Source organism: Bidens hawaiensis, unplaced genomic scaffold, assembly GCF_021521415.1.
Source record: "Bidens hawaiensis isolate Kalapana, Puna unplaced genomic scaffold, B.hawaiensis_p1.1 tig00002553_1, whole genome shotgun sequence".
NCBI classification, from domain to species: domain Eukaryota; kingdom Viridiplantae; phylum Streptophyta; class Magnoliopsida; order Asterales; family Asteraceae; genus Bidens; species Bidens hawaiensis.
The window spans coordinates 3,044,298-3,068,252 of NW_027491139.1; the positions used below are offsets into that span (position 1 = coordinate 3,044,298).

The 23,955-nt window shown below is 40.9% G+C and overlaps 2 protein-coding genes across 2 annotated transcripts; one reads left to right on the forward strand and one right to left on the reverse strand.

Annotated features, from left to right (window-relative positions):
* The first annotated feature begins 17,345 nt into the window (after positions 1–17,345).
* Positions 17,346–20,253, forward strand: LOC143620220 (F-box protein At5g52880-like). The gene is made up of 6 exons (XM_077091953.1): positions 17,346–17,530; positions 17,625–17,776; positions 18,918–19,005; positions 19,334–19,533; positions 19,638–19,783; positions 19,903–20,253. Exons 1-6 carry the CDS (start codon positions 17,346–17,348, stop codon positions 20,017–20,019), a joined length of 888 nt encoding a protein of 295 aa, XP_076948068.1. The 3' UTR covers positions 20,020–20,253.
* A 324-nt stretch (positions 20,254–20,577) lies between these two features.
* Positions 20,578–23,336, reverse strand: LOC143620221 (reticulon-like protein B5). The gene is made up of 5 exons (XM_077091954.1): positions 22,919–23,336; positions 21,993–22,173; positions 21,774–21,912; positions 21,604–21,673; positions 20,578–21,116 (listed from the first exon to the last, which is right to left on the reverse strand). The coding sequence occupies exons 1-5, from the start codon at positions 23,136–23,138 to the stop codon at positions 20,947–20,949; spliced, it is 780 nt and encodes a 259-aa protein (XP_076948069.1). The 5' UTR covers positions 23,139–23,336; the 3' UTR covers positions 20,578–20,946.
* Positions 23,337–23,955: the final 619 nt, after the last annotated feature.

The following is a 23,955-nucleotide window of genomic DNA, read 5'->3' on the forward strand; positions in this document are numbered from 1 at the left end:
GGTTTTCAACAAATTAGACCACTTATTAAATTCCAAAAATTTATGTGGCTAGTTGACACTAAACTATAATTGTTTGATGTAACAACTATATATCGAATTTGACCGGGTATCAAATTAACTTGTTTTTTAATCTCTCTATATCAAAGATATGATAAAAAGTTATTTTATTTAAAATAAAATTGAAAAAAATGTCTCATAGTGACCATGAGAGCATCTACAACCCAAAATCTAAAAAATATCAATATGTTCTCTATAATTGCCAAAGCCAAACCGAAAATCGATTCGGTTTCCTGATTCGGTTTTGGATTTCAACCAAAATGAAAACCGAATATGAAGTGAACTCCTGAGCTATGATTAGGTTGAGGTAGATGGCGGCACTTGGATGCGTAATCTTTTCAAACTCTTTTAAAGTATAGTTGTTAAAAATTAAATAATCATATTTAATTTTTGTGATAATGACTCGTTATACATCAAGCTGATAGGCAAGTTCGATTTGATTTCCTATAATCTTTTTTTAACCCTTTATTTGTTTTGTATATATCAAATTGATGAGTAACAAAATTTACATGTTATTATGAATTATTATCTTGTTATGAATTACCTCTGTCCTTGAGAATGATAAATGAGTAAAAAATTAAGAAATTTAAGGGAGAAAAGAATGTGAGGGGGAATAAAAAGCTATTTTTTACCTTCTTATTTTCGAGTTTTAATGAAAGGAAATAAATTAAAGAATTTTAAAAAAAATCAGGAAGAGATTTTATTCTCTCCAAATCCGCCCATAATAGAAGAAATTTTAGGAGGGGAATATATCGAAAATTTTGTTTCTTTCTATTAAATATCAATTTTTTTGTTTCTTTCTACAAAACTTTAGTTTCTTTCTATTAAATTTAGAAGGGTAAATTCACTTTCTTTCCATTTTCATCAAAACAAATTTTTCCTTGTTAAATAAGACTGATGGACAGAGTGTTAGAGACAACACACCGAACTCAAACTTAGTGAGCTCGTGTGGGTTCAAGGGGTACCCCGGGTGAGTTGCCCTTCCGAGTTGGATTTGTGTAGGGGAGTCCCCCTTTCACCCTAATGTGATTGAAAACTTACATAAACATTACCCATAGTATGATTACTTTATTTAAGTAACAAGCTTAAAGAGCTTGCGAAGATAATCATGCAGGGAGAATAATTATTTTTTAATTACAACAAAATAAAGATTTTTTTCTTTTATTTTTGGAAAGCCTATAACGCAACCTTTGCGGACCCTAAATAACGGTTGGATCATCATGAAAGCATGAAGCAAAAAAATCTTTCTAGTATATATGTGGTTGGGAGTGTCTCAATAAATTTTGACACCGACCCTTTTAAACGTTGAAAGTGACCTCATGAAATTGTGAAAGTGATTTTAGGAAATTTTGACACTAATCATCAAGAAAAATATATTGAATGTTTTAAAAACTATACAAATATAATTATATAAACCTGTAAAAAAACTAATCATTTAGTATAACAACTAATCTAATTTTATACTAAATAAATAAGTTTAGTTTAGAGTAAACCCATTAACCATTAAACCCAAATTTCCTCGGTAGAGGATGTCTTCAATCTTCATTCCAAAAGTCACAAAAGGTGACAAAGAGAAGAAGACCATCCAAGGAATCATAACTTTAGTTTGTTATAGACTATGAAAAGTGAGAATTGAAAAGGGTTCATGAATGCAAAGAAGCGAGTATTGGAGAGGAGTTCGGTGATATCAACTTATCAAGGCTTTGGGATTTTTATGGATTAACAATAGATCAAATCTTTTCAATAATAGTTGGTCTAAGTGATGTAAGTTGGCTGTAATGTAATTTTTGTCTGTTTACTTTTATGTGGCTCCTCCGTGCTTAGTGAAGGAGTCTCGGGTTTCTTTCTCTTTTCTAGTTGTGGTTCATTGATGATAATGAAATTTACTGTTGAAAAAGTTAACCATTTAACTCCAATTTCATCAATTCATGTATTTTTTTGTTTTTTTTTAAAGAATACTCTCGAATATTTAGTCGATTAAATGTGAGATTACATTATTGATTATTTTAATAGACTATTTGATTAAAGGATTTTGTTGTTCCCGGTAAAAGTGAGTGTAGTGGGGCGACAAAATAGTGGTTTTGGGGCCTACAACACCGTTATATAGGGGCGAAATGTGTAAGGGCGAGAGGTTCTTGTCGCCCATATGCATGTTTGTTATATTATTATTTTATTTGTATGTGTGTGTGTGATATATACATGTATGTATATATATATATATATGGGGCTCCATCACCATTACATTTCTAAAACAAAAACTCATCATTTATTGACTGGGCATCACATGACATAAATCGCCTCATTTTGTAGTCCATCCATTACACATAACCTAAAAGAAAAGACATATTAAGAAACTATATTTCATAGTTGGCTGGTAAGATATTTAAGGTGTAAAATAAAAAAAACATCTAATAAAACTAAAAGAGAATTTTGGTGTCCAAATATCTATTGGCCCATTCATCTATCTAAGACCATACGTAGTGGTCAAGTTGTGGGTGCGTTATGGGGTATAACGCCGAGGGTACACCGCCCCCCACCCTCGGCGTTTTGGCTATTTTTTTTTAACGTTGTATATACAACGCTATAAATGGCACACATATAAAAAATAGAGCCGTTGAATGTTAACGTTGGAAAGGAATTAAAAAACAATTCCTATATATTAAACCAACTAATTCCCAATCAAAACTCATAAATTTTATAAAAATTCTCTTTCAACTCTATAATTTCACACACAAAATTCACTATATAAATGGATCCTTCATCTATATATAAACAGTTTTTCGGGCCCGACCAACAAGCCGAGGACGCGGCGGAGGAACAGGCGGTTACGAGTGCGATTACGCTCGCAACAACTTATATGAGTTCCGTTACGAGTGCGATTAGCTCTCCACCCCACCCCCCCCCCCCCCCCCCGTTTCAAAAAGAGCATATATCGAACGAGATTGTACCGAAGCCAACAACCGGTTGATGGCGGATTACTTCTGCGACTCGCCGAGATACAAGAACCCGAAGACCTTTAGGCGTCGTTTTCGGATGTCTAAAAATTTGTTTATGCGCATCACCAATGATTTGGAGAGTGAGTTTGATTACTTTAAGCAAAAGCCTGACGGTCGAGGGAAGCTAGGATTCACGGCTATTCAGAAGGTTACGTCAGCCGTACGCGTGCTCGCCTACGGAAATACGGCCGACATCAATGACGATTATTTAAAGATGGCCGGCAAAACAACTCGGGACACCTTGGAGTATTTTTGTTACAGTACGTTTTTTTTTTAAATAGTTTTATATCTTGTTTACTTTAATCATTTATTTTATAAAAGTTTTGTAAAATATAGAAATATTGAAACTATATGGACCACATTATCTGAGAAAGCCCAACTGCATGGTTTCCCGGGCATGATAAGGAGTGTAGATTGCATGCATTGGGAATGGGCTAATTGTCCAACTGCATGGCGAGGTCAATTCACATGAGGTGACCAAAAGGGACCAACGGTCAGCCTTCAAGCGATCGCTTCATACGACCTTTGGATTTGGTCGGCATTCTTTGGTGTTCCAGGTTCCAACAATGACATAACCGTCTTAGAGCAGTCTCCTGTGATGGAGAGTTACATATCTGGGACCGTTCCCGTCGCTTCGTTTTGGGCTAACGATAACTTCTACCATCATGGGTACTATCTGGGTGATGGAATATATCCAGAGTACGCGATAATCGTTAAAACATTCAGAGACCCGGTGGATGAAAAAAAACAGTATTTTAAGAAAGTGCAAGAGTCTGCGAGAAAGGATATCAAGAGTTGTTTTGGTGTTCTTCAACAACGATGGCATTATGTTAAAAATCCTTGTCGTCTTTGGTCTTTAGAAATAATGAATTGTGCCATGTATGCGTGTATCATAATGCATAACATGATCATCGAGGACGAGGGAAGAGCAATATGTCCAACTTTCATACCGGACCTGGATCCACCACGGACTCCGGCAAGTATGGAGCAAAGACTCCAAAACTCGGATTCCGTGCGATCAAGAGAGATACATAACGCACAAAAGGAGGATTTGGTCAAACATCTTTGGATGTATTGGCCTTTGCCTGGTGAAAACGAGGGAAACAATGAAGACGATGATGAAGACGACGACGACGATGGCGAAGACGATGAAGACGAAGAGGACAATGACGACGAGGACGAAGACGACGACGAAGAGGGCGAAGACGACGAGGACGACAACGACGACGACGAAGAGGGCGAAGACGACGAGGACGACGAATAGTTTTTTTTTATTTTCATGTAACATTTATTTAATAAAATATTATTGTTATTTGATTATTCTTATTAAAAATTAAAAAAAAAAAAAAGTGTAAAAGTGACTGGGCGCCACGTGGCGCATAATGCCTGGGGGTGGAGAGTTATGACTACAGCCTGTTTTTGTAAAAAATCATAACTCTGACTGGGCGCCACGTGATGCATAATGCCTGAAGGTGGAGAGTTATGACTACTCATGATCTAATAAGTAATAAGATTAAAAGAGAATGGAGTGTCCAAAGCTTCTATTGATTCACGGCTTTTTTATTTTAGTTTCAGTACATAACAAGACAAAAATGAACCGAATGTCAATCTTGTTTATCTTCAGTTCTTGTATCATAATAAATTCGATGGAAACCGACCGAATTCACATAAATTCATTACGTTTTGTTGTAGTTTCGTTATACTGACGAATTTAATGAAAGCGACCAAATGTCAATCTTGTTTATGTTTTAGCCCCGGTACCATAACAAATGTGACGGAAACCGACCGAATTTGCGCAAATTCACGGTCTCAACACGCAAAATCGAAAATGCTCGGGTTTTACCATCGCCCAAGTTTTTGCTGACAAATGCGCCCCGCTGGTCCACCTCAATTTATGTATATATATATTTTTTGCTTTGTTTTTTGTTTTAGTTCCGCCTACCATAATACATGTAACAAAAACTGACCAAATTCATAATAGACTTACCGTTTCAACATTTGAGACCGACAACACTTGGATTTAACGTCGCCCGGGTTTTCTCAACTTTCCTCTAACGCAATGAATCAGGTAAAACACTCGTAAATACCAAAAATGAATGTGTGCAGCACGTTAGTTTAGTATGAGAAACTAAAGTAACAATATAAGAGACGTACAAACCCGTAAGTGCCAATCCTTTGACGTTTGAAGTAATTATTCATTTATATGTGTGATCACTCATGAGACTTCTATTAATTTACTAGAATGTTTGTTAAGAACCGTCAATCACTCGATCCTCAATTTTTTTTTCATTTTTCAAACCATACCAACATCAAAGGGTCCACCGGCCTTTAGAATATATTTGTTTATTTATTGTAATAATATATTAAAATTTTAAAAGGATTAAAATACATCAACTCATCAAGAATTCAATTTTATGGTATTATAAATTTAGAATTAGAGTTTATCGAATATTTGGAGTTTTAAAAAACTAAAATATGTTAAAAGGTAATTTATTACAATAAATAGGTTGAAATTTTTTATTTTATCAAAAAGTAATCATGTTTGGATGGTAAATTTGTTGAAGAAGTTGAAAGACATACACCGGGTATGATCATTGTCATGGCGGGCGACACTGACAATAATAAAAGTGACGATTGTGGTAGTTGAGGCGTAGCATTTGAGCCAATGTTAGAGTTCGTGACGAGGATGATTGTCATAGTAGGAGCAATTTTGATGATGTCATGATGGGGAGATAATTTTTTTCTTAAAAAAAATAAATTGTTTTTTAGATCATTGACGGATAACTAGCCCATCCGAAATTTTATTTAAGTTTTAAATGATAAGGGAATGTAATCATTATCAATGCATAAAAAGACAAATAAACTTGTTTAATTATTAAAAGTCAAAAGGTTGACTGCAATTTTGTAAGGCAGATGGTACGTAATTGATTTTAAGGAGCCAGATCATACCATTTTATGTATTATATTTGACGAATTTTCATTTCTTATAATTCATAAACGCATCGTGTTGCTTCATGCCGGAGACCACACCAAATATGACATATGATTATTCTTTCTTTCTTAATTAATTATTTTAGCCAATATATTTAGTCACCAACCAAGTATGTTTACTCATGTATTTAGATGGCTAGAAACAATTATGAAAGACATCAAGACTTTTGGATTTTTGTGGTTTGGCCATAGATTTAAGAAGAAATAGTTAGCTTGGGAAGATTGATTTGTAATTTGTTTTGTTTATCGTGACCCACTATTTGTCAGGCTGTTTTTAATAAAAATTATTTTTTTTAAAAAAAGTAGTCACGGTTTAACAAAAGTGTGCTATTACCCTATCACCATGCTCTAACTTTTACCCAATACTTGAACTTTTGTCATCACTTTCTACGAGGTCTTAAATACGTACAAACCTAATTAAGGGGGGTGTTTATGATTCTTTATTTTACCTCCTTGTATAAGTTGTTTGGGAAAGTTAAGGAATCCAAAACACCCCTTAAAGTTCGGTAAAAAATTATAGCAAAGCAATAGAATAAAGAGCGAAACTATAATATAAACCATAACACAACACGTGTGACGAAAAATACTACTTTGTAATAAACACGAGTCATTTCCATTTTGGTGAGGTGATAAGATAGTGAGGGTGGAGAATAAAATATCAAGAGTTCATTCCCTTAAAATGTAATATTTAGTCGTTCAAAAAGAAAAAAATATTTCCAAGCGCAACAATTTTACTTCTCTTAACCAACTAAGACCATCAACTACCAATGAGATTTAGCCTAACTACTAATGAAAGTAAAGATTTGGGCTATAGACTTCAAGGGCTCAAGATGAAACTAATTCCAACCAGGTTTTACTGTAATGGACCTTAGAGCGACGTGCTTTCCCTGTAACAAGAGATAGTAGACTTGGCTACCTAACATTGTGTGTAGGGGTGTCCAAAATACCCGAACCCAACCCGACCCGAACCCGAATAAGCTTATTAGGGTCGGGTTAAATAGGGTAAAAATTGTTAATCGGGTTGACCCAACGAACCCAAATTATTAATAGGCTCGGGTTCGGGTTTCTTTTTGAAAATAAATCGGGTTTCGGGTTAACTCGAATAACCCGAACTAGTTTCCCAAAGACCAAATGCCCACCCACCAAGCCTTCTAGTTATAATCTTTTTTGATTAATCACACGAGTTTTGACTTCTGATAGGCTCAACAACTTAATCACATATATCTTTTGCACTTCTTAATATGATAGGGATAACCTCATAAAGTTTTAAAAATCGAATGTGGCTTCTTACTAGTTTATTTGTAAACACAGTAAACAAATCATTTAATCCATTTAATGATTACTAAGTAAAACAAAAAAACCTTTAAAAGACAAACTTTAAGCAAACTTTTAAAAAGCAGTGTAGATAATTGGATAGTACTGGTAATTACATTTTTGCCTCTTGTTGATATATATGTTGTTGAATGCTGAAGAGGTAGGTCCCAGCAGAGCCCAGTTGGACCCGCAAGACTCACCTTAAACAGGGGCGTCTGCGCAGAGACCAACTGGATCCGCAGGACCAACCATGCTCAGAGAAGTGACGTCCTTACGCGCAGTATGCAAGCTGGTCCCGCAGGAAATGCCTCCCATGGTGAAGGACTCCGCCTGTTCCCGCAGCCTCGGATACAAGCCATGAGGGAAGGCCACCCGCGCAGCATGGCTACACGCACTAGGCACTTAACTCTCCCCAGTGTCACCTGAAGGAATGAGCAAAGGCGGGAGGGGGAAAACTCCCGCCTAAATGAGCCAGTCCGTATGATGGAGGATCTTTTGTGTGATACCTGACGAGGTACAGACAAAAGATCTGACCAAGAATGCGACAGCTCACTGACAGCAGCATGGCAGACAGCACGCCACAGCACTGTGACCAATAGCCGCCGCCTACCCACCAACTCCTGCCATACCACGTGCCTAGCCTGTAGTTGGCAGAAGAGGAAGAGTGCACGACACGCCTGCTCTGTGTCAGCCGCTACCTATCCACCACTCACAGGCAGGGCACGTGCATAGGTTACAGTTGGTAGCGTGTTGGGCCGGCTAAACCCCTTGGAAACCTACCTTCGGCTATAAATACCCCAATGGTATGAACATCTTATCTTATCATATTATACCTGATATCTGCTCTAGCAATCTCTTAATATACTTTTATATTTAAAGAGCAATCTAGTCTGATTCTCACGCCGGAGGGTGGTCACAAGGAGGAACCCCCCCCTTCTCAGTGACGAGCTCACGGTGTCTGTTTTGCAGGTTATCAGAAGAACCGTCTTCCAAGGGTCTAACCCCTCGTGGGAAACATTACTTAGCCCCCAGATTACCCATAATCTGCCCGGGGTCACTTAGTGTTTCTTCATTGGCGCCATCCGTGCATAAAGCTAGAACTACAATTTTCTCCAGTTTTTTCAAAACTTTATACAAAAGATGGTTAGAGAAATTCCGGTAACCACAACCCCAGCTATTGGGGGGAATACCGGCAACACAGTTTTTACAAACACTACTCCGGCTACCGAAGCCGGAGCAAGTGAAGTAAATTTTACGAACACTACCCCACTTACTAAAGCAGGGGCAAGTGCAGTAAATGACCGCCTACTGGGATCCACCGATACCCAATTTGAAAAACGAAGACTCCCCCGCCAGACTCTCGACGAAGTCAAGGCATGGGCGGAGGCACGACAAAAAGAATTCCAGGCTGAGTTAAACGAACGCTTGCGTTCCGTGCAACAGGCCGACGAATTCGAATACTGGGAGGATGACTCGGAGGAATCCGACTCCGACGCGAACCCTCGTCATAAGGCAAAAGGGAAGCGTAAAGAAACGGAAACCCAACCGAAAAGGCATTTTGGACAAGCCTTCAAACCAAAAAGCATAGATGGAAGTCCACGAGACTTCTCTAAAACGTTCAGACCAAACGTTACAAATGCAGGAACGTCCAAATTTGCAAGGGACATTGCTGAAGCAATTGCCCCGAAGAGTGCTAAACAAATGCCTAACATAGGCACATATGACGGCCTATCTGATCCAGACGATCATTTGAACAGGTTCATAGCGGGGGCAACCGTTAGCAATTGGACGGAACCCACGTGGTGTTACATGTTCCAAATGACGCTGGTGGGGGCTGCTAGGGCTTGGTTTGATCGTTTACCGGTTAACCACATTTACGACTGGGCAGACTTCCAGCAGAAGTTTAGCCAGCACTTCAGCCAGCAGCGAAAGTATACCGAGGAGCAATGGACAATCCTCAAATGCACACGGGAAGAAGATGAATCTCTGCCAAACTTCATCACTCGCTTCAACTCAAAGAAGTTAAGTTTGGGCAATATCAGCGAGGATCTTGTTCGCGCAGCCTTCATCCAGGGCGCACAGGACCCAGAGCTTATCCGCACCCTAACGGGTAAAGATGGAATGCCATCCACATGGGATGGCATCATGACAGCAGCCAAACGCTATGCGGAAACGGAGAAGCAACTGGGTAGAGACCTTCCGCAGAGCACAAACCTTTACACCCAGAGGACGAGAGAGGACAACGTCCTCACCGCCCGATTGAACAAAAAACGGAAGCAAGGCATTTGGCAGTCAAGGGTAAACTTTGACACCTCATCCGGCTTACAGCACCGATTGGGTGAAAGGGATAATGTAAAGCCGCACCGGAACTCCAGATGGACGCCACTTACCAAAAGCGTCACTGACATATTTGCTACTGAAGAGCTCCCATGGCCAAAGCCTCCAGTAATCCGACATCGTCACGATGCTGATCGGAGCAAGTACTGTGACTATCACAGAACAAAAGGCCACAACACTGAAGAATGCATAGACGTAAAAGACATGGTCGAAACATTCGTCAGAGATGGGACGCTCGCGCACCTCGTGGCGAAATAAAAGCTAAGCAGGCAGGCAGGTGCGTGTGGAACCACGGCTGGGGTAAACACGAATAAAAAATCAGCTTCAATATAGAGACTACATGCTGCGTAAAGAACGAGATCCCGAAACAGGTGCGTGTCGGCTCGATGGCACTCCTGTCCCAACATGGAAGGGAGTTCAATTACACAGTTTGCATGTAATCAATTCCAATTTGTAAAGAGAAGGCCAAGAGCCACTTCTAATGGAAATGATTCTCTTTAAGAATATCGAAGCTGATGATTTTACATTTATACTTTTCTGGACACTAATATGCCGGTTTTCACCGCATAATTACGTGAAGTCAGTGAATGGGAAGGCGGTCCTACCCGCACGAACCCAATAACGCGACAAACCTTCACGCAGGTCAGTTGAAGGGGAAAAAGTTCAGCACCCAAAAATGAAAGTGCCGGTCTATCCGCATGAATCATTAAGGAAACTGAATAATAACCTATCGACAACCGCGCGTCGAACGGTTCAAAACAAAATTCTTAAAAAGGTAAGAAAACCTACACGCAGGTCAGGTATGGGTAAAGTTTTGCCATCCTACTAAGTGCAAGTGACGGTTCTACCCGCACAATCACGAAGGAGGAAGCAAAACTTCACACCTATTATCAACCACGTTCAAAGGTTAACTTATCCTCATAAGGAAAACCTACACGCAGGTCAGGTATGGGTAAAGTTTTGCCATCCTACTAAGTGCAAGTGACGGTTCTACCCGCACAATCACGAAGGAGGAAGCAAAACTTCACACCTATTATCAACCACGTTCAAAGGTTAACTTATCCTCATAAGGAAAACCTACACGCAGGTCAGGTATGGGTAAAGTTTTGCCATCCTACTAAGTGCAAGTGACGGTTCTACCCGCACAATCACGAAGGAGGAAGCAAAACTTCACACCTATTATCAACCACGTTCAAAGGTTAACTTATCCTCATAAGAAAAACCTACACGCAGGTCAGGTATGGGTAAAGTTTTGCCATCCTACTAAGTGCAAGTGACGGGTCTACCCGCACAATCACGAAAAGAGGAAGCAAAACTTCACACCTATTATCAACCACGTTCAAAGGTTAACTTATCCTCATAAGAAAAACCTACACGCAGGTCAGGTATGGGTAAAGTTTTGCCATCCTACTAAGTGCAAGTGACGGGTCTACCCGCACAATCACGAAAAGAGGAAGCAAAACTTCACACCTATTATCAGCCACGTTCAAAGGTTAACTTATCCTCATAAGAAAAACCTACACGCAGGTCAGGTATGGGTAAAGTTTTGCCATCCTACTAAGTGCGAGTGACGGTTATACCCGCACAATCACGAAAGAGGAAGCAAAACTTTAACCCATCAACCACGTCCACAGGTTAACTTACTCTAAACACTTGGAAAATTGCTATTTTAAACTAAGTATGCAAGTCATAAGTTTATAAAGCAAAGAATCCAATGAAAGGAATAACAATCGTATATTTCAATGATATATTACAACAGTGGCCGGGTAACTACCCGCCTAAAAGAAATCTATACAAAGCTAAGTCTATCCTAGCAGTGGGAAGGGATCTTTAGGATCAGGCTTCAGGGCCACCTCCGCTTGGACCAGCACCGTCAGAGCGCGGCTGCCCAAGGAAAGCCTTAAGGATGTTTAGCCCATCATCAGCAGCAGCAGCTTCATTCACCTTCTCCACCACTGGATGCGGGAAGGCAGCGTACTGGTTCACAGCTTGGTCATAAGCAGCTTCAGTATTAACATTGAATAAAGGGAAGTTGGAGGGCGGAAAGCCTCTCTCAGCGAACCCTAGACCAAGCAGGAAGCCAGTCTTCTGCCCATCCTCATGAGAAGCGTTGAGGGCTGCGCTCATCGCATCGTCATAAGAGGTCTCTGAGAGGACCTGACGCACAACCTACAAAAGAATACAAGTTAGAACATTTTCTAATTACGAGCGGAAAGCGTAAAGAAAAAGATAAAGATACCTGAGGCAACGCTTCTCGAAGCAACCATTGGAGGGTAGCTTGACTTTCTTTGTAAGCACGTTCGGCTCCGCTTTTATCAAGGTTGGCAAGTTGAACTTCCTTGGCGGCAGCTTCTTCAACGCTTTTGAGTTTCCTTTCAGTGCGGTCAAGCACCCCCCTCTGGTCAAGGATCTCCTGCAACTTCTTGGCATCTTCCATTGCCAAGGCGTCATGAGCATGCTGAAGAGCCTTTAATTTGCATTTAAGCTGCTCATTCTCTTCGCGAAGTGGCTCAGCAACAGCTTCAGCCTTGGCAGCCCTCTCAGTTGAGTTTCGCGCAGTCTCCTTGGCCAGCCGAAGCTGTTCATTCACAGCTTGGGCAGCCTTGGAGCGGGCCTCGAGTCGCGCCTGGACTTCAACCTCGAGGGCCTTGAATGCCTTCTCCTTCTCGGCTGCGGCAGCGGCCAACTGCCGGTTCTCCTCCCGAAGAGCCCGCGCTTCAGATACATCTTTGGCGCGAGCTGCTTTTAACTTGTCGTTTTCACGACAAAGCAGCTCGACGCGGGGCTGCGTCCGGGCCTGGAGAACCCGAAGCTCATTGGTTAGCCTACCCTCTTGGTAGCTAGCCATGGCTTCCCCCAACGCACCATGAGGAGCAGCGTGGCGAGCCCAGTCCACGCACTCCACAGGGGTGCGAAGGGTTGTTCCTCGGCGTATGTTCCATCTTGGAACATACACTTCATTGGAATCCGACACTGCAAAAGAAACAAAGGCAGTTAGGAAAAAATGATAAAAATATATAAGGGAAAAAAGAACCCTACGTACCTGTAGGGTCAATAACAGGCCGATAGCCGCCAAACCCATCACCTGAACCTAAAGGAAATCCATCCAACAGGTCAGGCAGACGGGAAGGTGGCATAGATCGGCGGAAAGCCCGGCGCGTACCTGATGGTCCGGCCGTCGGTGCCGGTGGCGCAGGTATAGTGGCAGCCGCTGTGGTAGCCATTGTTGGCGCCGCCTCCTCTGCAACAGTAACCGCCGGCTCCGTGAAAGATGCTGTAAAAATTGCACTCACGGCCGGCGGAGACAACTTCTCAGCTGGAACAACCTCAGGAAGGCTAGAACCAGCGGAAGCAGGCACAGACGCCTGGGTCGACGCCTCGGGAAGGCTGACCGAGCCTTCCCTCATTGGCGGGGGAATACTTGCTTCAACTCCACCCTGGAATGCGTCAACATCCACACCTGCACAAGCAAAAGTGTTAGAAAAATTTATTTGAAACAACAAATCTAGACAAGAATTATGGAGGCACTTACGGGGTTTCTTGAGCTTGAACGTACGGACGAGCGGGGGCGAACCCGATAGAGCCGGCCTCTTGACACCGGTAACCGTCGTCGTCGCTGCCTCCCCGGAGGTAACAGCTACAGCCTCCGGAGCGGTGGTCTCCTCGCCACCGGGCTCCCCCGCCACCTCTGCACTATCTGACTCTGAGTCAGATAGGACTACCGGGTCGGCCGTAGAGGCCACCTTCTCCTTGCCTTTCCCGACGGCAGCCTTTTTCTTCCGCACCAGTGGAGGACCTTCTGCGGATTCCTCAGAAGAAGAAATGTCAACTCCAGCAGCAGGCACAGCATTGAGAGGTTCAGGGTAGAAGATAGGCTTACCTGGCCGTCGGTGGCTCAGGATCTCTTGGCCTGGCGGGTAAACCTCCACGAACCGACCCGCGGTCTGCTCTAAGATGGGCAACTCGTTCTCATCCAGAGCACGAGTACCCATCCGCGCGGGACCATCTCCCTCCCGCGGGTTCAGGAGCGACTGAAGATCGTTCCCCTCTGAAATCAACAAGAAAGTCAGAAAAAATCGAAGTCAGCAAAATGAAACAAGACGTACCATAAGGGACAGAGTTCGAACCATATTCAAGAACGATCGGAACCTTATCCGCATTCGCCGCCTTCCACACCCGGCTCATCCCCAGCATCACCATCGCCGACTCCGGAAAACGGAAAACCGGGGACTGGACCCGGGATATCTTCGAGAACCATTCCGCCTCCTCGTAGTTGAGGGCGGGAAGGTTCGGAAGCGCCTGGCCATTCTTGAACTTCATGGCGATGGGGATGGCGCGAGCGGATATGAAGAAGAACTCTCTTCTCCATGAGCGAAGACTCCGCTCGGTGGTACAAATCTTTAAACCCTTGATACGGGTTGTAAGAGTGTACCACCCCTGGATGCACCTCCAAGTGTAGAAGGTCATCAGACGGTCAACGAGGGGCTCAAGGCCCAGTATCCGGCACACCCACTCAAAGTGCCGGACCTTGGCAATGGCCATGGGGTGCACCTCTGTCAGGTGCACACCGTGCCTCTCCAGGACACGGTACACAAACTTTGTCAACGGAAACCTAAGGTTTCCGTAGACAAAGAATGCAGCATAAACCCCGATCTTGCCACTAGGGGCATCGTACACAGTATGGTGGGGTTCAGGAAACTCAGGCTCGAGAGACTCGAGCATGAACTTCCTGACGATATACTGGTACAGATCGACAGGAAGAGAGCACTGGCATTCGCCAGCAGTCTTCTGGTCATCAGCATCATGAGAAGGCATGGTGGAAGAAAGATGAAAAGAGATTTCAGGGTAATGCTTTACTGAACAGAAAAATTCGCCGGAAATTACTTGAGAAGAAGAGATGAAAGTGAAAAGTGTGAATTGCAAATAACCCTCTCCCCCTTTATATACTAATCGCAATTAATGCGGTGAATTTAATACGGAAGAGAGAGAAATCAAAGGTGCAATGAAACTATGACACGTGGCAAAAAGCAAGCTGGCAACAGCTGTTGAAAGGACGTGTGCCAGTAATTTCGCGGCCACGCGCCCGAAAAATCGAGCCCACGCGCTTGAAAAAGCGACTGGAATGACCAGGTTCTGTCACGTCACCATAACTTCCTGCACGTCCTGACACAGCCAGAAGAAACCGTCGCACGACGTTTCAGAGGTTTGGACTGTTCCTATCTTTCCACCAACCTTTCGAATGTCAAAATTCAAAATTTAAAATACCCCCCTACCTTGGCGAACAAGTAACCATAAGACGGATGCGGGTACAGTGTTAAGGCAAAACCCTTCACATACCTAGCACCCGCAGGGAATTGAAGCCAAGAAAACCTTGGCGAACAAGTAACCATAAGACGGGTGCGGGTACAGTGTAAAGGCAAAACCCTTCACATACCTAGCACCCGCAGGGAATTGAAGCCAAGAACCTTGGCGAACAAGTAACCATAAGACGGATGCGGGTACAGTGTAAAGGCAAAACCCTTCACATACCTAGCACCCGCAGGGAATTGAAGCCAAGAAAACCTTGGCGAACAAGTAACCATAAGACGGATGCGGGTACAGTGTTAAGGCAAAACCCTTAACATACCTAGCACCCGCAGGGAATTGAAGCCAAGTACCTCGGCAACCAAGTAACTATAAGACAGGTGCGGGTACAGTGTAAAGGCAAAACCCTTCACATACCTAGCACCCGCAGGGAATTGACGCCAGGAATACCTTGGAAGTAAAGTAACCATAAGACGAGCGCAGGTACAGTGTTAAGGCAAAACCCTTCACATGCCTAGCGCTCCGCTGGGAATTGAAACCAAGAAGGATCTTCTGGGCAATGCTTGCGGAAAAGGAAATAACATCCCCGCATAGCGGGAACGTCGAGAACTACGTTGTTTGAAGCTCCAGGATGGAATTGGTGGTTTTAACATAATTGATCACTATGTTCAAAACTACCAAAACCTCATGGAGAATCCACACAACTGGGACTCAATGCTCCTGACTTGCGAGGAGGTTACAGACCTACCCGCATCATACCCAAAGACCAAGCAGGAAACTCGGGCATTTCTGCAAGTGACAAGGACTTCCCATGGAAAACCTTACAAAACCCTTTTCAAAACCCTTTTAAGTCCAAAAGTTCACCTCACTTTATTAAACACGCATGAGAAGAACATTGGACTGGGGGGACTTGAAGAGGTAGGTCCCAGCAGAGCCCAGTTGGACCCGCAAGACTCACCTTAAACAGGGGCGTCTGCGCAGAGACCAACTGGATCCGCAGGACCAACCATGCTCAGAGAAGTGACGTCCTTACGCGCAGTATGCAAGCTGGTCCCGCAGGAAATGCCTCCCATGGTGAAGGACTCCGCCTGTTCCCGCAGCCTCGGATACAAGCCATGAGGGAAGGCCACCCGCGCAGCATGGCTACACGCACTAGGCACTTAACTCTCCCCAGTGTCACCTGAAGGAATGAGCAAAGGCGGGAGGGGGAAAACTCCCGCCTAAATGAGCCAGTCCGTATGATGGAGGATCTTTTGTGTGATACCTGACGAGGTACAGACAAAAGATCTGACCAAGAATGCGACAGCTCACTGACAGCAGCATGGCAGACAGCACGCCACAGCACTGTGACCAATAGCCGCCGCCTACCCACCAACTCCTGCCATACCACGTGCCTAGCCTGTAGTTGGCAGAAGAGGAAGAGTGCACGACACGCCTGCTCTGTGTCAGCCGCTACCTATCCACCACTCACAGGCAGGGCACGTGCATAGGTTACAGTTGGTAGCGTGTTGGGCCGGCTAAACCCCTTGGAAACCTACCTTCGGCTATAAATACCCCAATGGTATGAACATCTTATCTTATCATATTATACCTGATATCTGCTCTAGCAATCTCTTAATATACTTTTATATTTAAAGAGCAATCTAGTCTGATTCTCACGCCGGAGGGTGGTCACAAGGAGGAACCCCCCCCTTCTCAGTGACGAGCTCACGGTGTCTGTTTTGCAGGTTATCAGAAGAACCGTCTTCCAAGGGTCTAACCCCTCGTGGGAAACATTACTTAGCCCCCAGATTACCCATAATCTGCCCGGGGTCACTTAGTGTTTCTTCAAATGCTATTCTTGATGTTTAGCTCATAATTTTTTGCACAACTAGAAAAACGTCCATTGTTATTAACTAGGACTAGAATTTAATAAAAAAAATATTTTACTTAGTTTAAGTGATTCACTAATTTGGATTTCGAATCTAATGTTGTTTGTTCTTTTTGTTTCAAATCACCTACAAGTGTTTGTTTTTTGTTTCTTTAAATAACCTTGGTTCAAACACCACCAGTGGCTCGAAACCAAACAATTTATAAATGACATTTTCACATTCTTTATTTAACCTCAAAATATAGTGTAATTAACCCGACTAATCCGATTAACCCGAACCCTAATCTTAATAGGGTCGGGTTGCGGGTTAGTTTTGATTTTTTTAAAACCCGATTAATCCGAAACCCGATCGGGTTGACCCGATTAACACCCCTAGTTGTGTTTGATCGTGAGAGTATTGGGTTGTGTTTTTTATCATTTGATTGCCCCAGTCAATTTCATTTCATTTGAAACAGTTTTCTGGCGTTCATTCTGCAATGGAAGGTGCGATGGATAGATACATTAAATTAGGGCTCCAGCAATCTCTATCTCGAACCTCCAATTACTCATCAGCCTGCAGAGAACTGGCTTTGATCCTCAAACTCTCGTATTCCAAATTCCCCAAATCTTTACAATCACTTGTCTTCCAAGACCTCATCACCGCCTTTAGAACTCTTCCCAGGTACAATACAAACCCTAATTGGATCTTAATCTAATCACGCAACAACTGAATTGCCCTAATTATTTGACCATTGTCAATTTACTTGGAATTTTAGGATGCAGACACAATCAGCAATTGCAGCAGCTAATACACTCGTTCAGGCTGCTGAGTCAGCATTACCTAAGCAGAAGAAAACCCTGGCTGTTACTGAGTTCAAGCAAGCCATGGTTGCCCATAAGAGGTCTTCCAAAGCCCGCCGCGATCAAGGTTGGTTTTTGGTTTGATTTCATGTTCAAAGACATATATATGTACCTTGCTTAACTAGTTAAGTTAACCACATTGAGTTCAACCTGTTTGAGAGAATAGATCAGCGGAATCGAAAAGATTATAAGATTTACATTAGTGTGATTTATTACATACTCCTCACTTCCTCAGTCACTTTCTCTTACAATAAGCACAGACGCACATTATCCTTGATAGGGTTTTGTCGTTTTATAGAGTCTTCTTGAGTAGGAGAAACTTTGAGCGGTGGCAACTGTTTATCAACTGTTTATTACACCTAGTTGTAGCCGTGGATGTGTGTGCGGTTAAACCGAACCATGCGAATTTTGTGTTCCTTTATTATTTTTTTTTTCTGTTTGCTGCGTTGGTTGTGTTCATGTGCGGCCAGACATAAGTCAACAGCAGCAGATCTGTTGCTGCAGTTTCATTTCTTCTCATTTCTTGGAAAGCCGTGATACTCATGCTAACATTGATCTTCTATATGTTGATAAAAACATGTAAATAATGCTATATAGTCTAAGCAAATGAAGAGTAGTTGAAGACATACTTCTGATTCACTATTGGGTCATCTGATAGCTCATTCTATTGCTCCCTTTCAATTGGTAGCTTTCCCTAAACATATGAAACTAACAATGAAGCCACAACTTCATTCAGTTGTTGCTGACTTCATATAGCTTCAATGTTAGTTTCTGTCTCCAATGGTGCTCCAGCTTCATTGACAGATCCTGTTGTGTTATCTTCAGTTGTCTATTCTCTTAGCTTTAATCTTGTATTACGTCTCTACATAGAGGATTTGAGTCAAAATCAGTGGTTGACTTACAACCTGCTCTGATACCACTTGTCAGATCGATTGATTTCAACCTGTTTGTATAGTATGATAGTTCTTTGAATTATAGAAACGGGTGTGTGATTGAGATGAACAGATAACGGAAATGATGCAAGAGGGGCAGTAATTTACCATTTCAAGTGCCTTGTGTCTTTGTTTCATAAAAGAGTTAAAACTCATATACATGGGTTTTCTCTGTACTTTAAATTGACATAATGAAGCATTAAAACTCGTGGAGGTCCATATTGTGTATAATACATGCTTCAACTTACATACATTCTTTCTGTGTTCTTTATCCAGATTTAGTTGAACTTCCACAAGATGTTCTAGTGCACATCTTCCGTTTCTTGGATTTACAATCTTTAGTTTCTGCTTCACAAGTTTGCCGGTATATTCTTTCTCTATAATCCTTTTTATATCTGGTTTATATGTAGACATAACCAAAGGGATGAAGAAATAATGAAAGGTTTAATTGGTAAATTGGTTGATATGCAAAGCGGATGAGATAAATGCAACTTTTGGTTGTAAATAAAGCTTATGTGGTTGTACATAGACACGTGCCTCAACCTTTGTAAACCAAGCAAATTAGTTAGGGTAATCATGACTTATACCAAAATTATATGTGAATGAAATAAAAAAAAAACAAACATAAATCAACTTGTTTCCACCATGAAAATCAACATGCTGTTAAATACATGTGAACATTTCATATGCAGGTCATGGAATGCTGCATCAAGTGATAACCATCTATGGCAGTTGATACATACCAAATTCTTCAACACTTTACATTATTTCCCCAAAATTGATAAACTTCATGGTGGATTGGCCGATCATGAGAAGTCTGAAAGCTCCAAAGAAAGCATTGCATGCAATAACAACATTGACTGGAGAACTAATTTTAAGATGGCATATAATGGTACGCGTTTGAATTCTGTGTTACATGTCAAGTTTTAGAAACTGTATAGAAATATTACTTTGTTGTGTGTTATATTTAAGTGATTAGGTTTGTTTTGATTTCAGGCCTATCATCAAAGAAGCTTCTGACATATTCAAGGGGATTGTGCACACGTTGCCATGAAATCGTCTGGGTCACGGACATGAGTTTTGAAACTGCTTCTAAGCTGGAATGCAAATATCTCCATATCAAACCAATATCTCCATCGCAGGTAACTTCACCCGTAGTTTTGGGTTTTCTAATTCATTTAGATCATTTAAAGTTCATTTTGTGCGTCTTACTATGAATAATGGGAACAATGAATGCACAATTGTTTTCTTTTTTACCCAGGTTGTTGAATACATAGAGGGTGATTATGCTTCAAGCGAGAGCGATAGTGATTCAGAGTCGTATGATGAATTTTGGTCCAAGCTTTGGGCATATCCCAAGAGTGGGTTATCTGTTTGAGGTCACGTACATGGTGACGTGGATAAAGCTTACTAGATGGTGGTTGTACCTGATTTTTCGGTCAAGCTTTTTTTGATTTCGGTCCAAATTGTAATTGGAAACATAGATTGAATATGGATGGTGTTAGAATTACATGTCATATATGGAACAATAACTATATAGATTGTTAGCGTGAGATTATAAGGGATATTTTTAACAACCCACCGACGCAACAATTCTGTCCTTTTTCTTTGGAGAAGCGTCAACTAAAAACTCACTGGATTTCATCAAGACTTTGCTAATCAATGTGATTAGACAAAACAGAGTGTATGTTGGATACTTGGATAGGTGGTCTTATTGCATTCAACAAGTTATGGTAGATTGGTAGGAGCAGTAGAAACATGATCGGATTGATGCAGTTTATTCGAGACAAACCACTCTCCAAAATAAGAACACAAGGAATCAAAATAAGATAACATAACGGTATGATAACATGATATCGAAATAACAACATATAGAGTATGATGGTTTTGAAGTATACACCCAAGGAAAACCAGCATCATTGTTACCGGATTCAAAATCTGGTTGGCTTTGTTTAGGTACGGGTGCAAGATTTTCGACCCTAAACAAAAATCTACATGAACTATCTTCAATCAAAGCCTTATGAAGCTGTACTTGTAATTATAATCGAATGATTTAAATTATACAAAATCTACTACATTTTATTAAAATCAAAAAGATGTGAGCGACCCACATTGCGTAAAAATTATAGCTTGCTACTTGCATAACATTAATGTTCAGAATCTACATATCAATTCTAATACAAGTTTTAACCATAAAAAAAGATACATAAACTGATAAAAGGATGAATAAATGGAGTTATGCATGATATAACAAACAATTTGAAAGACATTGTTTTAGTCAAATGTGGCTCAACCTCCATCGTTCCTACGCAAGCTTCTTGTCTTTTGATTGTAAACTAGGAACCCTGCTTAAAACTTTTTCCTGGAGTACATCAAATTGTTTCTTGAATTCCGCTTCTGCTTTCTCCAGACAAACATCGGCCTTATCCTTGTGTCGCTCATATAACAATGGCACAGTGTGCAACAAAACAAAGCCTATACAACATCAGGAAACCAAAACATATGTAATAAGTTAAGGTATGATCATAGCATTACATTTTCTAATGGTAATTATCTTTTTTTGTAAATTCATTCAAGAGGTTTTACGCGTTAAAATACTTTGGGTGACATGTGTTTGGATCAAATACAAATGAAGATTAACGTGCGAACTATGAGAAGGGATTATGGGAAGGAGGAAAACACGTGGTGGCAATGTGGTAATTACTTTGAATACGCAAATACAACTAGCGTAATTATTGTTACGCCAGTTGTAAATGTGTAGCGTGAATAATTATTACTCTATTTACAAAAATGTCACCACTTTTTTTTTTCTCTATCCATCGTACGCTTCACACCGAATTTTTGTTTTTACCCAATCTGATAAAATATAACTTAAAACTCAAATCGATCCGTTAACAAGTAATTAACGGGCCACAGTGGCCACCTCTAGATCTACTAGACAAAATTCAAAAAGGATTCTTACACATGTAGACCAAGGTCAAGAGGCTACAACAGCTTCCTGCAATTGATACAATCCACAAACCAGCAATTACCTGATGAACAAAGAGATTAGACCGTTAATACAATCCACAAACCAGCAATATCCAATGTAACACATAACGGATTGAAATATTGGCATCGAATAGAGCATACTGCAAGGAATTCCTTCAAATCTTTCCCAGCAGCGATTTCCCTAAGGACCTCAAGAGCGTTGTTGATTTCAAGCCTAAGAACCAAGGCTACCTGCAGAGCCGTTTCTTCTTCAACTGCGACTTGTGGGAACTGTGGACACCTGGTTATAATCAAATTGTAAACGTGCCATAATAAACGAGTTAAACGGAAAGCAAGTCAACCTGTTTAAGTAAATGTTACCTGTAGAAAAGGTTAAGCGTATTTGACCACAAGAAATGGCCTCCAAGCACTAGTATTAGAATATGACATAGTAGACTTAGCAAGTGATACTCGATCAATTCGAAGAGCGCCCATATTATAGTCGCGAAACCAAGTATAGCCATTGATTTCCTCTTGCTCCTCCATAGAAATATATCAGCCGCTGCCATAAACAAACTTGGTTAAAATGAAAAAAAAAACTCTTATTTGCATCTGAATTACAAAAATCCCATGTCATGTCTCATGACTTATGTCCGGATTCCGGAATAGGGCTTAGTTTCTGGGTTTGGAACTATATACTGTCCGGCCCATTTTCTTTAACTTACATACTTGTTAACTAGAGCATTCGCATTGAAGCCTCTATATTCGTACTTTATAATGAAATAAGTGTTTGTGGGTTAATACGTACAGATAAGAGAGATGGAGACGGAGAGTTGGGTGTGGAAACTTTTGTAAAGTAAAGAAAACTTAAAAGAAAAAAAAATAAGTTCTTTAGTTAAATTATACATGTATAGATGGAGACTCCAATATGATGCTCTCGTATACATATATGCTTATACATGTATAGTGTATACTGTATACTTGACCGACCAGGATGCCTCTTCTAAAGTCTAGACGTACTCAACTTGACAACTCCATATAAGATAAAAACACTAAAACCTTTTGAGCACAAATATTTTGATATTTTTAAAAGCTCAAAACAATTAATGGATGCAAGTGAGCTCATATAAATGTTAATCATGAACCAAAGGTATATGTAGATACAAAAAACCAACCTAAATTCAGTGAACCATATGAATAATATAAACAAATCTGAATACCACAATGCGATCTATTTATTGATCTGCATGAATTACAAAAACTAAATACAAAAAAATGATAACTAATTAATTAATTAATGATTGTACCTTTACCACCTCCTAAGAGACTATGAACAGGTTTGTCTTTCCAGGATGTCGTGTTTTTGTTAGATGGAACAGGAAAACTCTTCTTGTCTTTGGTTTTGGCATCTGAATCCGATGATGACGACGAATCGTCTCGGTCAAAAATCTCGGAGATCTTCTCTTTAGCTGAATCGATATACGTGGTAGGTTCATGCTCAGGCTCTTCGGTGACGATATCAGCCATGTTTTGATCAGTTATTCGCCGGCAAATGGAAGAACGTAGGTGTTTTGTGAATAATATCGGTCGGAACGAATGAATATGGTTTGCATGAGGATGTTTGGATGTTGAAGTTCCATCTAGGCTTTGGATGTGGGCCTTGTTTTGGGCTTTATGTTATTCTTTTGGGGTCTTGATTATATAAATTTCAGTCTAGAGGTGCAAATCATAAACGGTTATCCGAAATAAAACCGGATATTGACCCGAAACCGGTTAATAATCGATTGAAACCGATGATTAGGAACCAGTTATACATATATGAACTCGGACCGATTACAAACTTGTTAACCTGTTAACCAGAATTATATAATTTTAATATGTTAGTAACCGGTTACAGACGTTAAAATTTGATATTAAAGTGTATGACTGTTTTCTAAGTGTTATAATTTATAAACGACTATATAACTGTTAGACAATGATAATTAATCATTTTAACCATCCTAATTAACCTCTCAATTTTTCAAATACTCTCTAACACGCAAAATCACTCGTGACAATCACGTTTGAACCTAATTTCAACTAATGGCAAATGCTGGAAACTGATACTCAAAACAAAGAGAACTCCCGAGCTTTGGTTTAAGTTTGATCCATGTCAAAATTTGATAGTAAATTATATTGGGATGTTGACTTTTAATAATTCAAACTTTGGTTTTTTGGTCGACAATAGAGAACTTAAGAAATTTCTAATGATAGTCCTAGCTTTCATCATATTGGCTTCCACCTGGCCATTTTCTAACGGAGATATCACAGTTAGTTTTATGACAAAATATGTCATCTCTTCAAG

Bases quoted from the DNA above. Each gene is read 5' to 3' on its own strand.
- LOC143620220 (XM_077091953.1), top strand. From the start codon at position 17,346: ATGGAAGGTGCGATGGATAGATACATTAAATTAGGGCTCCAGCAATCT. The intron at 19,006-19,333 runs GTATATTCTTTC...TTTCATATGCAG, and splicing joins TCTGCTTCACAAGTTTGCCG to GTCATGGAATGCTGCATCAA. The intron at 19,534-19,637 runs GTACGCGTTTGA...TTTTGATTTCAG, and splicing joins TTTTAAGATGGCATATAATG to GCCTATCATCAAAGAAGCTT.
- LOC143620221 (XM_077091954.1), bottom strand. From the start codon at position 23,138: ATGGCTGATATCGTCACCGAAGAGCCTGAGCATGAACCTACCACGTAT. The intron at 21,913-21,992 runs GTAACATTTACT...GATTATAACCAG, and splicing joins ACGCTTAACCTTTTCTACAG to GTGTCCACAGTTCCCACAAG. The intron at 21,117-21,603 runs GTAAGAATCCTT...GATGTTGTATAG, and splicing joins CTTGACCTTGGTCTACATGT to GCTTTGTTTTGTTGCACACT.